Consider the following 24,195-nt stretch of genomic DNA (forward strand, 5'->3'; position numbering starts at 1 on the left):
TCTATCTATCTATCTATCTATCTATCTATCTATCTATCTATCTAAAAATCATTCTATTTTATTAGGGCAGCATGGTGTCACAGCGGGTCTTGCTGATGCCTCATAGCAAGAATATACTTGGTTAAAATCTGCTTTTTCTGTTGAACCTTTTTAGTGATCCTAAACGAAATAAGCTGTTAAAGGAATGAATACATTTTATTTTGGTCCCACGAGATATTAGTTTTTATGCACAAGATAAAACATTTCCCATTACGGTACTTCAGGGGTTCCGTGCTTTGGAATAAAATTTAGAAACCGTTAAATGAAACATAGAATTTTTATGAAAATTGTATTTTTTCTAAAGTGATTCTACGCAACTCCAAAATCTGCGCTTTGAAGAGGGTTCAGCAGCAGACCCTGAACAAAATAAAATAAAACAAAATAATGATTTAAAACATTCAAAGGGAAAAACCTAGATAACAACACTTTAAAATCACATTGTAAGCCATTGGATGACTGTTTGTCAAGCATTAATGGATGAGAATCAGGTCGCTCACGTTTTAGATCTACCACTATCAACTGAAGTATAAATTCATTACCAAATGTTTTGCTACTCCAATTGTTGTGAAATACCACTACTTAAGCGGTAGCCTTGGTGGATTCACAAGCCACTTCATGGCATTGTACTTTCCAGTACGTATTACTCAACAGTGGAATACCTTTGATATTACATCAAGCCCTATTTCCCATAAAAAATTTGGGTTCTCCTTTAGGGTGACAAGATGACACAAGAAGGTTCCAGGTTCGATTCCTTTCTGTGTGTAGTTTGTATATTCACCCTGTGTCTCTGTGGGTTTTCTGTGGATTTTCTGGCTTTGTCCCACCTCCACACACATGCAGCTCTGATGAACAGGTAACTCTGAAGTGTGAGTAGGTGTGCTTCTGTGTTTGATTGTCATTCTTGTGGCTCTGCGCTGAGCTGATGTATTATCCAGGGTGTACTCCACTTTCCCCCCATAGCCAGCTGGGATAGGTTCCAGCAGGTGGATAAGCGGCTATAGGCAACTGTGATCACCTCATCTCCAAGAAAATAGCTGCATGGTCCTCCTTTAGATACCTTAATTTTTATCTGTTATCTGTTTTAATGTAACTTCTAACATATAATCAAGATTTTATTTTTCACAAACAAAGATAGAATTTGGGTTACTTTCTAGATAAAAAAAATAATTAAGTAAAATTCTATAAACCTTTTTGATTTTCTTGTTTGCATTTCACTTTGTATCATCTTGGATTTTAATGACAGAAATTGCTAAACAGTACAGTACAAGTAAACCTAACCCTAACACTAACCCAAACATACTCAGATGGCAATTATGTAAATAATTGCCATACTTTATAGCAAATATCATGGCTATAATGGGGGCGGCAGTGGCTCAGTGGCAAAGCAGGCGGTAGAGCAGGTCGTCCAATGCTCTGAGATCAGCGGTTCGATTCCCGCTCCAGCCCAAAAAGCAAAAAAACAACAACAAAAAACATGTAGTGGGAGGTGTCAGCTCACTGTACCTCCCCTGCATGCTTACAGGCCCCCCTGTGTGTGATTGTCTGTATTACAGGCACCTGTACACAGTAATATGCATGCTTGTGATTGACTAACAAAAACTAGAGTGTGCATTCTTAATTTCCCTTTGGGGATTATAACAGTAAAGAAAAAAAAATTATGCTGTGAGTTTAGCTACTTATCTAACACTTATCCAATTTTCCACTTTGCTAACAAAATGTATCCCAAAACACACAAGCCAGGACAATGGTGACCTCCGTGACCTCAGTGGACGTTCTGGCCTCCAGAGTCTCTTACAACAAGCCACGAGTGTACTTGTGGAGTTGGTAATTCTACTTTCCACCACATGGGGTCGACAGTGAGCGCTATGTTCCCTCAAAGGCCAGACAACGAGCAGTGACGAGCACAGTGCTGCCACGGACTTGTCTGCTTCAGCCAGAGATGGCGTCCCTCCTGCAGCCGGATAGAGTCATCTATCTGGTCCGTGGAGAGAAAAAGATCAGAGCTCCGTTATCCCAACTGTATTTCTGTCGGTATTGTAGTGAGCTACGATCATTGGAATGTGTCTCTCACGAGGTACGTGGACCTTTTCTCTGACTGGGTTTAACAAGCTAGCTTTAGCTTAAATTACACAGCGGCTACTTTAGTTGTTAGCTGTTTGCTAGCCTTGACATGTAGGCGGGATTAGTTCACGTACCTCGTTCATCTATTGGCTGAAGTACCTGTCAATGTAGGCCCTTTCTCACACTCTCGTCATCTCATTGGCTTCAAACGTCGTTTACCTTCCGCTTGAGCTAGCAGAATTCCTAGCACTTTGCAAATGGTTGAAGGAGCTGTAAGAGCCCACTATACTTATACTTTGAGTAAAACGCCAAGCCCTGTTAGCACATAAATGAAATATTTAGCGTCATAGTCGACATGTAAACAAACATTTGCTTCAGCGGTCCCATTCCTGCTACCGTCTTCAATGCCGACATTCAACTTGTACATGTTCTCAAATGTGAACACCACACCCAGACTTACAGATTTTTCATGATTGTATCTGCAGATAGCTAGATTGATATGTCCTCAAGAAAACACTCGGCTCCCATTTATGTCATTGTGACGCGTTCTACAAATAAATCAGAACAATATTCAAAAGTATTTGTTAGTTTATGTAGAAATTATTTAATTATGTAGTAATTATTTCATTATTTAATTAAGTATGTGCAATTTCCTCCGGGATTATTAAAGTATATCTATCTAATTATCCACCATTGATGTACTGTAATCCAACATGTAGAAAAACAGTGCAAAGACAATCCTAGACATATGTAAAGCACAGATTGGCTGACTTCTTTCTTTTTTTACTCCTGCTTTTGGTGATTAGGTGGACTCCCACTATTGTCCGAGCTGTCTGGAGAATATGCCATCTGCAGAGGCAAAGCTTAAAAAGAACAGGTGAGACCGATTTAAGGAGGCAGAGAGAAAGATGCACATCAAGAAAAGAGAAAGGCCTGTCACTTTGATCCCTTGCTTCGTCATATTCATGCCTTTTCATTTGTTATTTATCTGTACTCCACTTTAGATGCGCAAATTGTTTTGATTGCCCGTGTTGCATGCACACACTGTCAACTCGGGCCACCAACATCCCAGCTCCTCTGCCCGACGACCCTACCAAGACAGCCATGAAGAAGGCCTACTACCTGGCCTGCGGCTTCTGTCGTTGGACCTCCAGGGACGTGGGAATGGCTGACAAATCTGTTGGTGTGTGCTTATATGATTTAATTAAGACAAAAAGGATGTGGTCATATTTACAGTATATGTGCTCCTTAAATTTAAGATGGTAGTATGAAACATCAGGAATAAAACACCGTCATATGTCGAAGTCCTGTCGTAGTGGATTGTTGGTTATTGATTCAGCCAGTGCGTGAAGCTATTATTTATTGTATGCTTATCTTTTGGATGAAAGTCTTATGTATTTTTTTCATTTTATTTTTTTTGTCACTGCAGCCAGTGGTGGGTGGCAAGAGCCAGAGAACCCTCATAGTCAGCGGGTAAGTTTTTTCTGTAGTCATTTGAAGGCACAGTAAAGTCAAAATGAACCCGAGATATTATTTGAAGTACATAATTAAACAAATGTTATAGTGGCATTATTATTATTTTATCATCATTGGGGACCTTGGACAAACAAAATATATCATAAGTTGTGATGTGCTAGCCCCAGAAATAAAATAATCATCCACCAAACCTTGGAAATTCAGAATAAATACTATGGGTCGTCCGAAAATGATCTTACCTTCAGATCTCTTTCAAAATCATCCGGGGTGAAGTGCTCATGGCAGATTTTATGGAACTTTGGTCATTTTGACCCAGTTTATACTTGTGGTCCATTGCTCTTTCCAGAAGGTATTTTGAAGAAACATAGGTTCCTTTCTTTGTGTCTAACTCCTGTGGTGTTGTATTATGCTGCAATGGCTGCCCTGACTTATGAAACGACAGGTGTCGCCAATGGCGCATGACCCCACATGACGGTCCTGCTGCAACGCAGATTTTAAGGTTTTCTGACCTTTTAAGGTTTTCTGACCGGGATGATGCCAGACATCTGCAAAAAAGTTTTTCATGATGATGAACAAGATATAGATGACTTTAAAATGAGTTTACTGTCCCTTTAAGTTCTTTTTAGGTAGGAATACGGCATATCAGATTGTAATTAAAATTGTTTTCACCAACCATTTGCTTTGTGGTATTATTTTTCTGTAACTCTTTATTGGATTACATTTGTCTTTCAAGTGGCCACACAATCTTGTATAGTTCAAAGTGGTTTCCAGTAATATGTAAGATACAAGAAGATGCCCAGTTTGTACAAGAAATCTTTATTCTTTCAGATCAACAAGCTGATTGAGTATTACCAGCAGCTGGCACACAGAGAGAAGCAGGAGCGAGACCGGAAGAAGCTGGCCAGGAGACGACAGTGCATGCCTCTGGCTTTCTCGGTACTCTTCTTTTTCTTATTCTATTTCTGCCTTTTCAAAATTTTCATACCTGCTCTGCATATGTTTCTTTTTCCGAAAATATCAAACATCTATTTTGTCACTTGAAATTGTTACAAAATGTTCTGTCATAGTCAAGGGAAAAACTACATTCCAATAATAAATACAATAATGGACATCTAAGTGTTATTTAACACTGCAGTTCTGCTCAGCACTAAAAAATATAACCTGAAGGCTTGAAGCATAGATCTTAAAATGTGTGCTATTGAGCATTTTAATGAGCACTATTGACACCATGTCTATTTTGATGGAAACATCACAAACATCTATCCATTTAAATTCGGAAACACATAAAATACTGTTTTGCTGTGGTGAAACGAGTACAGTTAAAAGTATATTTTCAGATGTAGCCACCTTAGTATGGACATGGTCCTCATGCTTGTTGAGTTTGTTGGTAGATTACTTTTATGGTAACGATTTAAAATAATGCAAAACAATATTTCCTATTGCATATTGAAACAATTTGACAAATGCCTGGTGATGTTCTGCTGCTGTTTTCTATCACTAATGCATTTCTGTTGCTGTTGCATGTCACCTAATGCCACTAAATTTTCCTAAACTGCTCGGTTTTCACCTGGTTCTTTGTCCTCTCTTTTTTCCTTTTTTTGCTTATGCACTCTGATATTTTGGTTTTTACCCCCCAGCAACACACTATTCATGTGGTGGTGAGTTCTCATTCTAATAACTTAGGTAGTCTCATCCTTAAAATAGTGCTGCATTCACTTCATGTTGATGACTGAGTGACCTCACAGATCACATGAAATTCTCTGTGGGTAGATAAGATGAACACAGTGGGGGCCTTTATGCTGAATAGAGAAGAAATGGATTTCCTGACGTCTTTTTAACTGGATGACAGTCTCAGATGATTTTATGTTTTTCTATTATTAAGGGCAAAAAGGCTCCTGTTAGTGTATCTTATCAGAAGACCAATAAAATGTCTGTTTATGTTTTTTTATGTATTTTTTATTTGAATGTCAAATATGATTTCTCTGTTTTTTGATAACTATCCTAGCTGTCAGGACATTGTGATTGAAGTAGAAATAAGTAGTAGTTAATAGTGGTACTTAATATATTTGAAGAAAAGAACTTCAGAAACTGCCCATACAATTGACTAATTGTGTCCCCTAAATTCAATCAGGAAAAATATGGCCTTGGAACAAGACTACAGAGACAGAGGCCTGGAGCTCCCATATCAAGCCTGGCCGGCCTTTCGTGAGTATTGCGTCACACATTATACCCCTGCTTCTGACTTCACATTGAAAAGTTATTTTTCCTTAAATTTGTGTAAGTGTTGATGGACAGCTAGTGTGATTTTCCATGTTTACATCCAGTGGCATCATTTATGATTGGATTTATTTGATTTAAAGTGACAACTGTTTTATTCATTTCAGTCTTACATCAATATAAATTTGAAAAGCTGTCTCTTTTTGCTTGAGATGCATATGCTGTGAACACTGTCACTTTACATTAAGTGCTCTGGGAAACGTCACCACCCAGTAGTGTATACTGAAGACCAGTTTTAAATTTCAGGCCTTTCTTGAGTTCAAGGTCCCTGCTTAACATCTGAAAATGAGTCACTGACAAAAGGGTGTATCGACAGTAGCTGTCAGATGCTGTTGATGAATTTGAAGCAGGTTAGGACTCCATCAAAAAAGTTAAATGAAAGAGTCGAGTGGATTAGTTGGTCGATGTGCACATTAAGACACTAACAATGAAAGTTACTTTTCTAAAAGTCTAAAACTTTCCTTGAAAAGTGCTCAGTGGCATTGCATGATGTCCGGAGGTTATTTGGAGTTGATTTGCAAAAGCCTGCCAAACCAACTGTACTATTAGGAAATGTGTGTGTGATGAGTGGCGCAGACATTAGAACTGTCCTTATGCCTTACAGTGTAGCCAGCTTTTACTTTCCATTAAATGCTGTCTTTAAGTGATACAACAGATTGTTGATAGCAGTATGTGTGTATCGACACTAGCCTGAAGGAGGGTGAGGACCAGAAGGAGATCACTATTGAACCTGCCCAAGCACTTGATGAAGTGGAACCACTGCCTGAAGACTGTTACACCAGACCCATCAGTTTACCAGAGGGTTGGTCCAGCCCTGAATGCTTATCATATTTGTCTGAAAACTGACCTGATAAGTTAAGTGTCATGCTTGCTGCGTCCTCTCAGTGACCACATTGCGCCAGCGGCTCCTGCAGCCTGACTTTCAACCTGCAGGGGCGTCTCAGCTCCACCCTAGACACAAACACCTCCTGATGAAGCGCTCGCTACGCTGTAGGGTGAGTACGGCACTGGGGATTTACTCCCCATATCAATTAAAGGTCCTTGTTTTTAGTTAGATGCACATTCAGATAAAAAACTTGTCCTCTCTCACTTTCCTCTAGAAATGTGAGCACAACTTGAGCAAGCCTGAGTTTAATCCCACATCAATTAAGTTTAAAATCCAGCTGGTGGCTGTGTGAGTATTGCTCATTCGATCCTGCTTCCAAAATATTTTCTTTATGATTTTGGTCATATTGCAATTAATATAAAACATGAATCAGCCTTAAACTCGATATAGTTGAATTGGAATCCTGGAGTTTCTTTACAGTCTCGTTCACTTATATGCACTTGCCACAAGGAATTATGCATGTAAACAGATCTAAGAAGTAAATAGGTTTTCTGTAAAATTGAAATGGTATAACAGACAAAATCATAGATGGAAAATACACCCGGTTGTCTTTCTTGACATGTTCTGTGGATAATCCATTACAAATAGTTTCTGCTTTTTTAGAATTGATTTTACCAATGCCATCAAAGAGAACCTCTTTTGTCGTATCATAATGATCATTAGTGAATGCTTCCTTCTATACTGTCTCTGTTTGATCAATTAAAGACTTGACCCTCTTTCTCTATTCGATCTGCAGGAGTTACATCCCTGAAGTGAGAATTATGTCCATTCCAAACCTCCGGTACATGAAGGTCAGTACTTGAACTAGTTGCAGAATATTGAATATTTGTGGTTATTCATGCTGTTCGAAACTTCAAAGTGGAGTTTGTAACATGCTGGTAACATCTAGTATTCAGCTTTATCAGCAGTGCTTGTCGTCACTACAATAACACAATAATAACAATAGATATAGATATATACTTTATTAATCCAGAAGGAAATTCAGTAACAATAATAACAATAACAACAATAATAACAGCAATAAAAACGATAAAATAAAAAAGTAAAGCTAAAATCAAGACACTTAGAAGCTATAGGAGTCAAAACATGAAATATTTGGTTCGATTTAGAAATTAAACAGATTAAGAAAATAGTAAATAACACAACATAATAATTTATCTTGTGTCCTCAAAGCAAAGATTCTGCAAATGTTGGACCAATTTCAATGAATCCCTGATTCTGAGATTGGCACTGCTTTTTCAAATGGTTAATTTTTTTGCTACCTTGTCGGTTTAGGAGAGCCAAGTGCTGCTGACCCTGACCAATCCAGTGGAGAACATCACTCATGTGACACTGGCCGCTTGTGAGGAGGAAGATCCAGATGACATTAACAGCACTGCTAAGGTTTCGAACTGTACTTTGTGCTTAAAATGTTTCAAAATACAACTGAAGCCACAGACAGTGTCAAATCATGACTTTGTTTTCCAGCTTTTCCCCAAAAGAGAACTTGATTTAAACTGTTCAGGATTCCATTTCAGGGCCGACATTTATGATGGATAACCAGGTTTTGTGTCTGAGCCCGTGTCTCTTTAATTAGGCTCCAAATTGAAATATTTCCTCATTTTAATACTGAATCTAAAGAATGTTAGATTTGAAAAGAGTCAGCCCATTGTATACAGGCTGTCCAAGATGTGACAGCAGCGACTTTTTACCATAGAAACGCATCAAAGCTGTAATGTGTGTATTCTGCTTTTGTGATGACAGCAGAGGTTGTAACCTGATGCAACAAGACAGGACAGGGGTGTGAGCTGTATATTCTGTATTGTTGTTAATGTTTACCCCAGAATTGATTGTGTGTGCACATGTGTGCGTGTGTGTGTGCTTTACAACTAGAAGATTTCAAAAGCAGTTAGCAGCTGATTCAAAAGAAAACTGACCCAGAAAATTCTTCAATGACTTCATCGAAAACAGTTTTCACTGCGGTGTTGTTGTGAGATTTCTCCTATCGAGCTGCTTGTGCCCTTTTATTTTTATTATTATTATTTAATCTTTTAAGGACATCTGTGATATGATGTCATGCAATACCATCTTGGTTTAGATTGGTATGTCATGTCGGTAACAATGTGGAGTGGAGAGAGACTGTAATTGCTGAGTACTGCAATAAAGATTAATGGAATTATATGAAATAAGAAGTGGGGCATTAAGTTAGAATAATTAAATATGATGCTGTTTTTTTCTGTCTGCCTAACAGTTCACTAAAACAGCTTTGCAAGATAACGTGATGTCAGAGCTGTGAAAATCTCCTGGCCCACATGGTGTCCAAACATGAGTAGAGCTCAATCTGCTGTCAGCAAGCATCATGGAATAAATAAGGAGCAACAATAAAAACGTCAGTCATTGTTAGCTGTTTTTTACGACCAGACTGAACTTCACTGAGCACATTTATCTTAAAGTCTTGCTAAGCAGCTTCAGAAATCTTTTCACACTGTGCTCATCATGGAGTTGGTAGCTTTGTCGTAATCTCATATGTAAGTGGTTGTGTCTCGTTTTTTGGCTACCATTTGTTAGTTGTCATGGATAAGGCTCAAAGTAGTGTGTTTCTGCAGCTCCTCGGCTTCTTGCTGCCAGGAGCTGCTGCAACACCTCCTGCCTGCAGGCCATTTCCTTGGCCTGTTTATTCATGGGCCAGACTGCACAAGGAAGAGCTAATGGTCAAAATACAGGATCAGCATGAGCAAATTGTGTTCACAGGAAGGTAAAACAGTGTACTCGTTCAGCTGGATATGATGTTTAAACACCTGCAGGGCAGTGCTGGCTGCAGGAAGCTACACCTGGCTGATTTCAACCTGTGCTTTCCAAGGAAGGCTTCATTCATTTTATGCTTTGAGATGCTGCTGCTTGTAGACATTATATGAAGGACATTTGAATACAACTAATACAAAGAGAAATTTTTTGTTTTACTTCTCAGAAAAAAAGAATTGTGCCGTGAGTAAGGGACCAAAGGAATCTGGATTTCATTCCAATGTGGAATAAAGTTGTTTTGTTGTTATCAGCAAGCTGACATATTGTTCTGAAGCACAAAGTGCCTCGTGTCATTTCAGAAAGCATTGGCAATGGCAAACCAGCAGTAACTGTCCATATTTACCCAGAGAACACCTCACAAACTTAATATTGTCGCTCTACCAGTCTTATTTTTGAGTTTTCAATGAAAGATGGATCTATAAAGATCATCACGGCTCTGCTGACTAGACACAAGAGAAAAATCATCTAAAAGTGTGATAAGATGCTTTAACTTGGTTTGTCCTCTACTGATGGTTGTCTCGGGGGGTGGGGGGAGATCTTTATTTGACATGTTTTCATTCATCCAATTGTTATTTTAGAAACTGGACTTCACAATGTTTCTTCATTTGTTAAAACATGAAAATCCATGTCAGTTCTTAAATTATTTCACTCTTACTGAAAAAGTTCCAGGATTCCTCCTCTTTAATTTCATGGTGTTTTACATGTCTGCGTACACTGGAGGCTGCAGTTTCACCCTTTAACCTTCATATTGTTATGTGACTGGCTTCTTATTAGTCATGATGTTGTGTAGTCATGCTTGTATTTACCCATCTTCATCAAGTAAGTCCAGTAAAACTGAAAAAACTGCCATATATTAGAAGATTTCTGTGGCAGGCATTAGTTTTCACAGTAAAGGTCAAACTGCAGTGAACTAACGTGAAGAAAAACGTTTCTTTTAAGTGCCCCATGCAGTTTTCACAGAATGCAAAAATTGAAACCCCTGAAAATGGAAGAACCATTTCTTTTTCAGAAGTCCATCTGTTAGATGTGAATCAATGCATTATATTCAAAGTCACTCAATTGTTTATTTTTTTCCATTTTTTTTAGATTATAGTACCAACTAAGGAGTTGGTCTTGGCAGGAAAGGATGCTGCTGCTGAGTATGATGAACTGGCTGAACCCCAGGACTTCCAGGATGACCCAGAGTAAGTTAAAGCACACCAACCCAGAATTAACTACGTGCTATGCCTCTTCACCTGATCCCTTTGTCTTGTCCACAGTGTCATTGCCTTTAGGAAATCCAACAAGATTGGCTTCTTCATCAAAGTCATCCCTCAGAAGGAAGAGGATGCTGATGTTGTGGTTTCATTTAAGATCCGTCATGACTTCCGCAACCTCACGGCTCCCGTCAGGCCGAGCGAGGATGGAGCTGAGGTCCCCGCAGAGGCCATTTGGCTTACGCACCATGTAGAGCTGAGTCTGGGACCACTTGCTCCCTAAACACAGAATTTTCTGTTTCCTGTCAAATGGGGAAAGTGTTGCATTTATTGACTTTATTTCTGTAAAATATGTCATTCATTTAACTGACAAATGATTTCTGATTCTACTTATTGTGAGAACTACCTAATCTTGGCAGAACGTTGTCTCAGAGCGGCTCTTGTTTTAGCTTAAGTTGAACATCATACATGACGACCCAGTTAAAGAAGGTGGCTGAGTGCAGACAAGATCATCATTGTGCTTAGTGTTTTCCAAAAGCAGCAGTAACCTCTGTCTGCACATTTATAGAATGCTTTTCTTTGTAAATCTATTCACTATGGGGGGTTTTGTGTTTGTGTGTGTGTGTGTGTGTGTTTGTGTGTGTGTGTGTGTGTGAGAGAGAGAAACATCCCTCTCATTGCATGCAAGAACAGTTAATGCTGAAAGTCACTTCGATGAGTGAGTGGTCAATACGTTCGTACGACTGAGATGAACGAAACGTTGAGGTTAAACGAGTCGGTGAGCAGAAGAGGAAATCGTAAATTAGAACAATCCCCAATTCCAATTGCTGCAAACACTTTGTGCTTTAAGCTTGTTTGTTTTTGTTAACTTTCTTTCCTGCAGTCAACTGTAAAGTATTAATATGCATGCTTCAAAAACAGTAAACATCTTGTGGCAGGTAAAGTAAAGCACTGATCCTGGACTGTTTCAGGCTGCTATTAGTGTTGTGAAACATGTGTAATTTTACTAGAGTCAGAGGCCAGACCTTCATTGGGACTGTGGAGAGGATGTACAAGAAGACATTTAGCATACACACACGTTCATCACGTAAATGCATCCAGCACCATTTTAATTTCTTATTATTTAAAAAAAGAAGCTTTTGATTTGTAGGATTCCTTAACCTGTCAGTGTGAACTGCTGCCATGTTTAGTCCTGGATGTTAGTGACACAGAGCTTTCCAACAATTTTAATGCTGTTATTCCCTAATAAATCAATGTGATACCTCATCAAAACGTTTGAGTTTTTATTTATCTTGTTTTTGGGCCATATGTGATTTGAAGCACTGATAGAATAATCAGTGGTGACTGGAGCCAGTGTCCCCACAGGGTGGCGCTGCAGCCAAACAGTTCCTCAAATTTTTTTTGAGAGCTTTGGCAACATGCAATAGTACACAGGAACAGATGTTCTTTCTAACGATCCTGAGTGACCCTAAAAATATAAACTACATCTGATAATTGTACTGTTTAAAAAGGTAGAAGGCGTGCTGGTCCACACCAACATTTCATTTTTCCAAGAAAGGCAAGATGCTTTTTTTTTCTCTCAGGATGTGAGTCATGTGGACAAAATGTCTTCTCACCCACTGTTGGAGTTTCATTGAATTTGTGTTCCAACAGATTTGCATTGAACACATATCAGTCCTGTTCAGTGATGCTACTCACACATTAGAGAGTTTATTGCCTCTGAAGACACAGATCAGATGTGTGACTCTGTCCAAAAAGGCCCGTCTGCTGTGTAAACAGACCCACTCCGCCTGGGTAATAAAGCCATGATTTTCTTTTATCTTCAACAGATATAAAAAGCTCAGAAGAAAGGCCTGTGTCAGAGACATAAATCACCCTTGACGATGAGGTTGTAAAGCATGAAGTGACTCCTCATACAGCATAGCTGGTGATAGCAGTAGGAGACTATCAGCTCACAACAGTGATGCATTACCGTTTCTGTAAGGTTGCTCTCCTTTGAAATAAAAGGATGCAAACTTACTTTGCTGAACTTGTGTTTCATAAAGTTAGAAGGGAATGGAATTGACTGAAAATTTAAGTGAAGGTGACGTATGGTGGTGGATATTCAAGCAGAAATCTTATGACGGTTCCATGAGCACAACCTGGAAAATTAATTTGGAAATTCTCTGGTCAGGATAATATTTTCCTGAATCAAGACTGAGATTGCTGAATACTCAGCATAAGTGTGTTCTTATTAGTGGAACCTCATCCAATAAACAGGACAGACATTTGAACTGTGTTATCAAATTAGAAATTAATTTGTGAGAGCTCCAGCAGCGAGGTCTTTCATGTGTCTTTCATTGAGGCCACACCCTGCCAGCCTTGTCCAGATGATAAATTCCTCACTGAATTACAAGTTTGAGTGTAACCGGGACCATTCCACAATTACGTGATCGCTGAAACCACCAGTCATCCACCCACAGAGGAAGCATGACACAAGAAAGTAGAGGAGGAGAAAAGCTGTGCCTCAGTCACCTTCCTTCTACTCTTAAAGAGATGGCATCTAAAAAATCTGTGCGACTATCATTTTGGTGTTCTTTCCACAGATCAACTGTAGAGTTTGGTTTTCTCATTGATCTTTTTGTAGACACAGCAGAAGAGTGTCTGCCGTCTCCTCCGTCTGGATAAGGATAGTTTGGACATGTTCTGTTTCTGAGACATGAAGAGGAGAAACATAAACAGCCCCATGTTCTTTTTGTTTACATCCACCTCCTCTACGATGGACTGTAGGCCTGATGGTGTTCCAAGTGATGAATCACCTCCTTCATTTTCTGCTCACGGACCATCATCTGGTTGATTAGAGCTAATTGATGATGTCCAGGTAGATGAATAGTTCAAACTGTTGGCATGTGGGCGTCCAAAGCTGTGCAAGCTTAGGTCTTTACAAAGAAAAATAAAATCTCCTTTTTCCTACTTTTGTTCATTTTCATTCCATCACCCTCCATTTCCTCTGTCTTTTATCCTCTGTCTGCATTCTGATGGCTGTAGGTTTGTTGGAATGTTGACTTTGGATGGCGGGTTGGAAAAGATCGCTCTGAGAAAGCAACTGACCCTCGACATGCCCTTTAGGCCCCCTGACAGAGGGGGAGACTGTTTGGCCTGCTCACTATGTTTTCATTCATTATATGCTGAATTGCTCTTCAGGTGTATTACATGTGCAGGGGCACGAGTGTGTCAGCACCACAAGCACAGATTTGGACCTCTGGGGAACCCCCAAAGTCACGGAGGGGCTGACATTCTGCTGATTGATCATCATCATCATCAGACCACTTAACCCACAACGTTTAAGTGAAGTCAGACAAGTCAAGCGGTCAAAATGATAATTTTACAAGTTAGATATATTTTGTGATGCCACAGATGTCTTGTGTTGGCCTGGAGAGATAATGTGTTTAACATGTGTAATTTTAAATGGAATATTTCCACAAACCACATGAGCTTAAGGCTAACCCTGAGCAGCACTGACTGGTTTATCCACCAGGTCTATCCAAAGGCTCCCCCGACAACGGACCCAAATCACCACCAGGTGGTGATCAGTTGACAGCTCTGCCCCTCTCTCCACCCTAGTGTCCACACGCTGTCAAAGGTCAGATGATACGATCACATGATCGTTCGAACATGGTGTTAGTTATGAACAATCTGTGACGAGCACAGAAGTCCAACAACATTACGCCGCTAGGGTTTAGATCGGGGAGGCCATTCCTCCTAGTTACGCCTTTCCAGGTGTCTCCATCATTGCTGACGTGTGTATTGAAGTCCCCCAAGAGAACAATGGAGTCCCCTACAGGGATCCCATGAAGGACCCCATTTAGGGACCCCAAGAAGACACAAACAACAGTCAGAGTTTTCCCTCCCACAGCCTTAAGGCGTGGGGAGGTGACCCTCTCGTCCACCGGGGTAAACCCCAACACAGCGTCGCTCAGCCGGGGGCTCGTGAGTATCCCCACACCCGCCCTGCACCCCATGCCTGACACAACTCCAGAGTAAAACAAGGTCCAACCCCTATCCAGGAGGTTGGATCCAGAACCGAGGCTATGCGTGGAGGTAAGCCCCACCAGATCCAACTGGTAAGGCTCCACCTCCAACACAAGCTCCGGCTTCTTCCCTTTCAGATGACATTCCATGTCCCCAAAGCCAGCTTCTACCGCCCGGGTCTGGTCCGTCGTGACCCCCTGTCATCACTGCCACCCATATTGCAGCACACCCGACCCCATCGGTCTGCCATGCAGGTGGTGGGTCCACAGGGGTGGGAAGAGAGCACGTTACCTTTTCTGGCTGAGCCCAGCCAGGCCCTGTGGCAGACCCGGCCACCAGGCGCTCGATGACGGGCCCTCCGTCCAGGCCTGGCTCCAGACGTGGGCCCCGGGCTTCCTCCGGGAAGGGTCACATTTTTTCCCTTTGGGTTTTTCATGGGGTCTTCTGAACCATTCTTTGTCTGGCCCTTCACCTGTGACTTGTTTGCCTTGGATGACCCTACCAGGTGTACAAGACTCCTGACAACATACAGTAGCTCCAAGGATCCTTAGGGCACACAAACCTCCCAACAACGATAAGGTGATGGTTCCTTGGAGAAGGGAAATATGCTAATTTGATGAATTACAATCAAAAGAGAAAACAGCTAAATGAATACATTCAACATGCAATGATTACAAGTGAGTTATTTTAAGTTTGGAACATGTTGGTTGAATTTCTTTATTTTACAGCTCTTTTTTTCTTCTTTCTAGTCTAAATGTTAAGTTTAATTAAATGTCTACTCACTATAGCTTTGTATTCACCATGGAGATGTGTTGGTGATCTAAACTAAACTAATTAAAGTCACACTTGGGCTTGAGCATCTAGAGTACTTTGTCTTTTCACACAGACATGGGCATCCAGTACCTATAGAACACAAATGACATTCATGCATTTGCTTTTATTAGCAAAGAGAGCTTGTGTCACCCTGACACTTATTGTAAAAGTCATGCATATCTGCACCTGCCACACCGATCTTAATTCAAGCACAAGATAATCCACCCCAACGGTTCCTTAATTGCCAAAATGAATTACATGTCCCAAAGTAATTCAGCCACACACCAGCAATAATGCAAGTTCAATAAATAAAGGATTTCAATTAGAGCAACACTTGGAATGGAAGCAGGATTGTTGTCTCACAGTGGACAGTGTAGCCGGAGGCTTCTCAGGAAGCTCAGCCTCATTAGTTCTTGGTGATAGTCTGCTGGCAAAAATGTGTGGATAGATTTTAGAGACCTTGGAGACTCTTTTCTGCTGCGCCACCGTCCTGGGATGGGCTGCCAAACCCACTGAAGTCCCGCCTAACACGACCCACTGCCACACCGCAAATACCCTATATCCATGTCCAGTATATACACATGACTTCCCATTACTGAGCAGTGCTGTATTTCAGCCAGGGGAGGCTGAGTTAAATCAATATAGGAAATCAATGAGAGTTTCAGTGGATTTACAGGGCAGGAATATGAAATGTCAAACCATAGATGGAGATTTACACTCTTTCATAGGCACATTTCACCTGCTGAGGAGGCCTTTAAAAGCCCAGAGGACAATAAAAATGCCTGAAGATGGAATCTTAAGTCCACCGTCGTGCAAGGGAACAACAACCAATATTGAAGCTTTGATATTTGATTTGCACGATCAAGGCTTCGTTTATGACTACAATTTGTGTGGGAATGGGTGAAACTAGCTAAGCAGATATGAAGAATTGTTCGGCCTTGGCAAAGGTATGCATTCAGAGCAGAGAGCACAGGGCTTGGTTACAAAAGTCAGTAATGACCAGTTTTTTTTTTACATACTTAACAAATTCCTCTTAGTACAAAACAAGAAAGAATATGTCATGAGGTCAGAATGATTTGTGTAATAAGGGAGGTCTCATGTTCAAAGAAGTTGTTTATGAATTTCAATCATTTTCTGGGATTTTATGAAAACGTTAAATCTTTATTTGCCATCAACTGTTAAACTCCAGAGATGCTCCTCTGCACTTTAATGGGAAAATCACATTTTGTGTATAAATCTGCAGGTGTGTTCTCAAACAGACTTTGAACTGAATTAGTGACTCCCTGTGGGACAAACAGGATTCTTTTGATTTTGAGCTTATCGACACGAGGCTGTATTAACTGAGCCTTTATAAAAATCACAGAAATCAAATGAGATCCATATACAATGAACCCATAAGCCGGACAAAAGGATATGGAGTAGATTTCCTCGAGGCAGTGGCAGACGTTTATTATCTACTCGAGGATGTCTTCTGCCTGAGGGCGGCTGTTTATCTCTAGCCGTGACCGAAGAGAGTTTCACTGTCAGGACGTCCTCAAGTGTTGCCTGGCTTTGTCAATGGCTGACATGTCTGCTGCAGGATCTGGATGGACAGGGGTCTGTCTCAGGCATCCTGTTCTCTTTAATATCCTGTTGATGAGCCTCACAGATCTGATTTCCTGCTAACGCTGATAAGATAATCTTGTTGTGAGTCTGCAGACCTTGATGGGGGAGAATGTCACTTCACTGAGAGATAACTGCTTCATGTAAGACCCCATAAACCCACCACCTTCACCTTCATGGACGCTGGGCCTCACTGGATTGTCACATCTGCTGTGTGTAATCTCGTCAGGCAACTTTTTCAAGACCTGGTGGGAGACTTTGTAATGGAGATAGTCTGCTCTGGCATATTCAGCAATGATAATAATCCACTTTTTTTGAAGTACGTACACCAAAATCTAGAAATATAATCTATTAAAATCTGGTTTAATGTCCTGTAATGACTGACAATACTGTAACATTGTAAATATGTGGACAGAAAGTGTCTTAGCCTGGAAAAAAGGTCAAGGAAGGTTGAGTAGATCAGAGTTGCTGAGGAGATTTCAAAAGGTGCTTCAGAAATATCAGTTAAAAATGGCGAGTTGATGCTACCTAGACAACAGCTGAGCCATCGCTGCAGACAGGAGACTCCATTCCAGGCCTTTGAGTAATACATCCTCAAAATATTTTCATCATTGGCCAGAGGACGGGTGAGCTGGACCTCCAAGTACTTGACACATTCCCCACAGGATCAACATCTTTGCATTCGTACCTAAAAATCATTTTAAAGGGACTACCTCTGCAAATTCATGCAGATCAAAGTCACTTGGAGGATTTTGTTTTGCTGTAGAGAGTTTACTTTAAATCAAAATGAGTAAAACAACATGTGGGTGTAAGCCTTAGAACTTGCACAACAATGTTAACAGGATCTTATGTCGGCAAAGATCCAACATTTTCTCTTATCAAGGGCCATTTTTCCTCACTTCACTGAGTTCATAAATATTTTCATGCCGAGGGTTATCAAAACATGACCTTACAAAAAGATAAACAGAGCATTCCAACTCCTCATGAACAGAATAAAAACATCTACATCTCTTTCCCATTCTCATTTCTCATTTTTTTTCATCACAAGTTTTGTTGATATGGTCACTTTCTTCTCCTTTCTTCCCTTAATTTCTGGGACCATCTTTCCATTTCTCCATTCATTCTTTTGTCAAACCTTCAAGTCCACCAAACCTCTCATTAGAAGGGAGTAAAAATAAGGGCGTATTGCTAAGCTGGTGAGTTTGTGAGTCAAGCAGACCAGGTTTGCTGCCAAATGAGAAACCTTTTGGATATGTTTGCCAGCGCGTAGCATTTAAGTGGGTCATGAAACTGAAGCCAGGCACATCTTTGCAGCGCTTTAAACGGGTCTCTGGAGGCAGACAGCTTCAACCAGAGGGTCAAACAGCCCCTCAGCCAAGAAGCCCAAAACACAGACACCTCAGGGACTGAATTTATTAGTGAGATTTCACACTGGTTTGATCACCCCTGGGCTGAAACAGGAGAATGTGGTTCCTTGAGTCAGCCTGAACAGGAACTTGGTACTGCCAGCTATTTATTTTCTCATTTTATTATTCAGCGCTGTAACTGGATAGATCCAGCGGGCATGTGTTTTAGGCTGTTTATATTTGGTTTGTCTCCAGGGATACTACATTACCTTGCATGACTGCTATATAAATACTCCATGAGTTTACAAATAGCACATTGCCAAAGGTGTCAATCGATGTCTTTTGTAAAAAATAAATAAATAAGAAATCACTGTTTATCTGTGCTGGAATAATCTGATAGATCAAACAACTTCTTCTGCTACTGGATGTTCTGTGATCCTGGCTTTAGAAAGCTCAAATTTATTCAAACACAACTCCTCCTATTGAGACATGATCAATTTATTTTGATAGTCAAAAGCTGGCTGAACTTATTTCTTTGTGGGATGGGTAAACCTATGGACATGAGGTATTTGTCACAAACCTTTTCTCATTTGTTTTAATGGCTTGTGTGATGTTGCCCTACATTACTAAAAGTTTATGAGGGGAAACATGAAGGAACTCAAATGGTGCAGCCAGTAATTTGACTCGCCATTGAAAAGCACACATGATAGTTATTGTCTCAGATTTAAGAAGCAGAAAGCTAGTTTGGATTGGGTCCCAGAAGAAATGGTCCAATCCTTTCTTTGATTCTACAGACAATTAGAACATTGTTGTGTTGTTTGGTGTTTGGTTTTTCATCTTCTGTCGATTTGAATGCTCATTGCATGTCTTTAATTTATCAGCTGTTTGATGTTTGAAAGCTCCTTTGACAAAAAAAAAAAAAACATCCAAAAAGCCTTGAGAGATAAGTAAAAAATGTCAACAATGGAAATTAATTACAGATATTCAAGTACTGCACTGTACTTGATTCCATATTTTTTTAATCATTTGTTTTCTGTCCCTTTATACCTTTTTCTTACTGCAGTTCATATATCTATACACGCGCACACACACACGCACACGCACACGCACACGCACACGCACACACACACACACACACACACACACACACACACACACACACACACACACACACACACACACACACAGACACACTCTTTACATACTCATTATTATACTTTTTAACATCATTACTCAATTACTCAAAATACAATTTTCTCTGGGATTAATAAAGTATCTATCTATTTATCTCTACTGGTTACTTTGACGATTGTAATAGGGAGTTAGAGAGTAATGCTGTAATCAACTCATTAAAATTAAAGTCTTAATATTGCGAGTTAAATAAAACCATATCCTGTGTTGAGCTGAATATGAGGCAGCAGTCAGATGACTCATTTTAGCTTAAATACAGACTGGAAACTGCGGAAAACACCGAGTCCTGAAATGTCAAAAACAAAAGGAAGCAAAATCCACCAGCAGATAATTACAACTCTTAGGGTGAGTCCTGTATGCACATACATACAATAACTACTGTTAAACTACAAATTTGGCCTTTTGTCATTCAGTCTATATGGATTTTGTTATCTGTGACTAAGGCAGGTTTCCACTCTATATGCTAAACTGATTTAACTGTTGGCAGTAGCTTCATGCATAACAGACAAAAATAAGAATGACGGTGATCTCATTGTACTTTTAGCAAGAAGGAGAAAAATTACATTTCTACAAATGTCAAACTATTCGCAAGAAGAGCAGTCAATTTTCTATGCAAGCTTCAGCTGGGCTGTTTCTTTTTCTTTTTTTTTTCTTTTTTTTTCTGTATTTGCTCCTGGACTTCTGATAAAGTTAAGCTCTTATCTTATCGAGTTCCTCAGAATTCATTCCCAACTATTTATGGTCTACAGTGGACTCAAGCAAAAGTTGGAAAATCAAACTGAAACCTTTTTTCAGAAAATGTTTGGTGGAATGACTTGTGGTTTCCTTTTTTTTCTGAAATACAGTCTGACTTAGTCTGTGCTTGCATGCTCTGAGCAGACAGGGGGAGGAGGAGGAGGAGCAGGCGGGGGTGTTGCGGAGGATGCTAAACTGGAGAAGCACAGTACTTTCCTTATTCACCCTCACTGGCCTGTGGGCAGGAAATGACAAGGAAAAATGACTGCCATCACACCTATCCTATTTTAATTCATCCAATTTCCACATCCTGATGTCCTCCATCGCTGTGCATGCATGCTTCACACCCACATCATCCTCACCTTTACGTGCCAATCTGTCTCCACTGTTCAAATCACTTAACTGTGTCATACATACATCAGCTCACTCCTACAAGTTATCACACAGGACTAAACCTCTGTTACTTTTGTATTTATGATCTGCATGATGATGCAGCATTTCAAAGGTGTTTCTTCTATTTGATTACCTTTGTACAGACTTGGAATGTTCCCTGTCTTTTAAAGACTGCATTCAGCTTTGCTAAAAACAAAAGGAAGTTCATTCAGAGTCGCTGGATGTGGGTTTCATCCCTTAATTCATTTTCCCTGACTGGGAAAGTCAACAAAGGGGCATTCACATGGCAACACACATTGTTCCAGCATTATGTTGTATAAATCTTTTATACTCACCTGCCATGACATAATATATTATTTCTACTGTCTGCTATTAAAGAAAACATCATTTTTAGCAAAATGCTTCCTGAACGGATGATTCGAGCATCTTACTTTCTTACAGACTTTGTTTGCTGTGTCAGTGGCAATGATTCGACAATTGTTCTTGAGCAGTCTTAAGGGAAACATGAGTCGAAGTAAATTACATTCCTCTGCTGACCCTTTTCTCCTTCTGGAAACCATTGGGAGAGAAATCAAGACCGACAACATCAGGGTTGATAAGACATTTGGCTGCCTGCCTTGTATGCAAAAAATAAAAAACTAAATAAAGTAAATAAAAATAAGTAATGAGGCTCCTATATCCTCACATACATATTCTGCCAAATCAGTTTTTTGAAAATACCCACCCGAGACAGGCTGTCTGAATTCATTGTATGTTGGTTAGTAGTGAGCTAACAAGTGATGGGAAGCAGACATAGAGAATTCATCAAGCCTTTGTTGAAAGGCAGATTTAGCAACCCGTGTCCAGTTAGTCAGCCATTCCAGTTTGGGGCCGTTCCATGCCCACTTTCTCCAGACATCTGTAACAGCTTAGAGCTCAGTGGGTTGGATCACGTAGACAGGGCTGGTTTTTGTCAGACTTCAGATTCTTTGCTGGGACTTGACCCAAATGGATTGGAGACCGTGTCACAGAGCACCCTGTCCAGCAGCGTTAGACTTCTAATGTCGTCAGAGTACTTGTCTGCATTGCTACCAGTAACTTAGGATGGCTGTCGCCTCTCTCCAGGGATTTGACAGGAGCAGCAGTGCAGTCAGCACCAGACTCATTGCTATGAGAACACGAGAAAAGACTAAACAAAAGCAGAGAGGGTGGCCAAAATAGCCTACACAAAAATGTGTTATCATCTGATGACTTTGTCTTTTAGCTGTCACAGCCTCCTCCCCTTCCTCTCTTCCTCTTTCTGTCACCTTCCCTCTCCGTTCCCTTGTTTTTGGCCCACATTTTTCTCTCTTGGCTGCCATGTAATGGTCTGTGTTTGCATTGGTGCAGCATGGGGAAGCTGGGTATTGTCTGGACAGGATCTAGGGTGAGATCAGCATTTAGATCGGATGGCAGTTAGGGCAGTGCTGGAGCTACCCACGTCACCTTTGTTTAAGTTGGACCTTGCAAACACTTACCTAATCCTAGAAAAGAGCCAGACATACAGGAAAAAGAGACTTATGCAAACAAGCAGTCAGTTCTTCATTATTATTGTGTCAGTATCATTCATTAGAAACATGTCAGCATTGATTGTGTATTTTGATGTTATCAGACATCTGAATACAATCAAGTGAAATGTAATCAACAAAAAGGATTGACAATGAGGGAGTGATATAAATGAAAAGTTCGCTGTTTTTCATTTGAATATTTCTTAATTAGTGTTGAATTTCACCGTCACCTTCTTAGAAACTATTCTCTCTACATCTCCAGGTGCTAATTCCATGATTTTTATGGCTTAGCTTGATATTCAAATTGTCTAAAGTTCACAGGTCTTTGCACCATCTTGGTCTAGGAGAGGATGCAGACAACTGATTTATGTTTACTGGCAAAAAGAAAAAAGCAGACAGTTAATTCTTGGCAATGGACTCAAATTATGACAGGTTTGGATTATTGTGGCAATGGTGCATGACCTGAAATAAATAATTTGGCAGTGCCATCAATATACTATGAAATAGAGGCATTGACAGTTAATACGAAATGGAGTGTAATTTATCTATGTTATTCCATGCTTTGATAAATCCTTAGAGCAGTTAAAAATGTTCAAGACTTCTGTCAGGATTTAATAAATTAACTGCTCATCTAAGACTCATTCATTGAGCATATGCAGTATGTGTGTGCATATGTCTATATCTATCTATCTATCTATCTATCTATCTATCTATCTATCTATCTATCTATCTATCTATCTATCTATCTATCTATCTATCTATCTATCTATCTATCTATCTATCTATCTATCTATCTATCTATCTATCTATCTATCTATCTATCTATCTATCTATCTATCTATCTATCTATCTATATACTGTATATATATACACAATATATATACACGTATATAATATATACACACGTATATAATATATACAGTATATATACAGTATATATACAGTATATATATATATATATATATATATATATATATATATATACACACACACACATACATACACATAAACATATATATACTTACAATGGTTACATTGAAACTCTGAGTTTCATCTGTTGTACAGTTTTGTATTCAGAGATTAAAGCAGCACTGGATATTCTGCCAATACTGACATGTGAACAGTGACTGGCTGTTATATTCACATTACTCATTAGAATGGTTATGCTTTCAAGAGAACCAAAGAAAGAGATGCATCATGCACCCACTCATTTCTCATTTGGATACAATCACTTCCTGTGGGTGGAAAATGATCATGTTTGCGACCAAAATTTAATTTGACAAATTAGGATAAATACGGTTGAATTCTGTTGGAGGGAAACAGACAGTCATCTCAACTGCAGCCCTAGTAATAGTTCAGTTTAAAAACCTACCGTAGGGCAGCTTTGAACAAATCCTGTGTTAGAGAAGGATGGGTCGCTCAATGGTTTCTCCTGAAGATAACCTCTGAATGTCAAGGCACTCACACACATATTACATGTATGAATGTAGACATTGCAGGATGAATGGCCCCAGGCCCACTCATCTCTAAATCTCTGTAGTGATTCCCACTTCCATCCCCCCACAATCTTTCTCATCTTCACTGTGCTCAAGAAGCAGCAGCAGCGATCTTAGAAAATTCTAGTGTGTCATCAGTAGTGAATGTGGAGGACACTCCTGACCCAGGAATGTAGTTAACTCCAAGGTTTGTGACTTGTAGACAAACAGCTAACTAAACACGATTTGTTGTACTCTTCTGGAAAGTATACAGGTATGTACTGTATTTGTGTATGTGTTTCTATCCGTCATTCACCAAAGTCTTCTTCTTTGGTTTGTCTTCTTTTGTGCAACCAGACAGTTCCTTCATGCACATTTCCATTGATG

At 39.9% G+C, this 24,195-nt stretch overlaps 1 protein-coding gene across 2 annotated transcripts; it reads left to right on the forward strand.

Annotated features, from left to right (window-relative positions):
- Positions 1-1,918: 1,918 nt before the first annotated feature.
- Positions 1,919-11,981, forward strand: dctn4 (dynactin 4). 2 transcript variants are annotated; one of them, XM_068326087.1, is made up of 14 exons: positions 1,919-2,113; positions 2,907-2,977; positions 3,105-3,283; positions 3,530-3,573; positions 4,405-4,512; positions 5,214-5,234; positions 5,708-5,781; positions 6,543-6,655; positions 6,739-6,848; positions 6,954-7,027; positions 7,476-7,530; positions 8,015-8,122; positions 10,607-10,704; positions 10,780-11,981. In XM_068326087.1, the coding sequence occupies exons 1-14, from the start codon at positions 1,979-1,981 to the stop codon at positions 10,997-10,999; spliced, it is 1,410 nt and encodes a 469-aa protein (XP_068182188.1). In that variant the 5' UTR covers positions 1,919-1,978; the 3' UTR covers positions 11,000-11,981. The 2 variants fall into 2 exon arrangements, with proteins under 2 accessions (XP_068182188.1, XP_068182189.1); XM_068326088.1 differs by lacking the exon at positions 5,214-5,234 and having other exon boundaries at positions 1,921-2,113.
- The last annotated feature ends 12,214 nt before the right edge of the window (positions 11,982-24,195 follow it).

The sequence above is a fragment of the Antennarius striatus genome, chromosome 10 (assembly GCF_040054535.1).
Source record: "Antennarius striatus isolate MH-2024 chromosome 10, ASM4005453v1, whole genome shotgun sequence".
In the NCBI taxonomy this organism is placed as follows: domain Eukaryota; kingdom Metazoa; phylum Chordata; class Actinopteri; order Lophiiformes; family Antennariidae; genus Antennarius; species Antennarius striatus.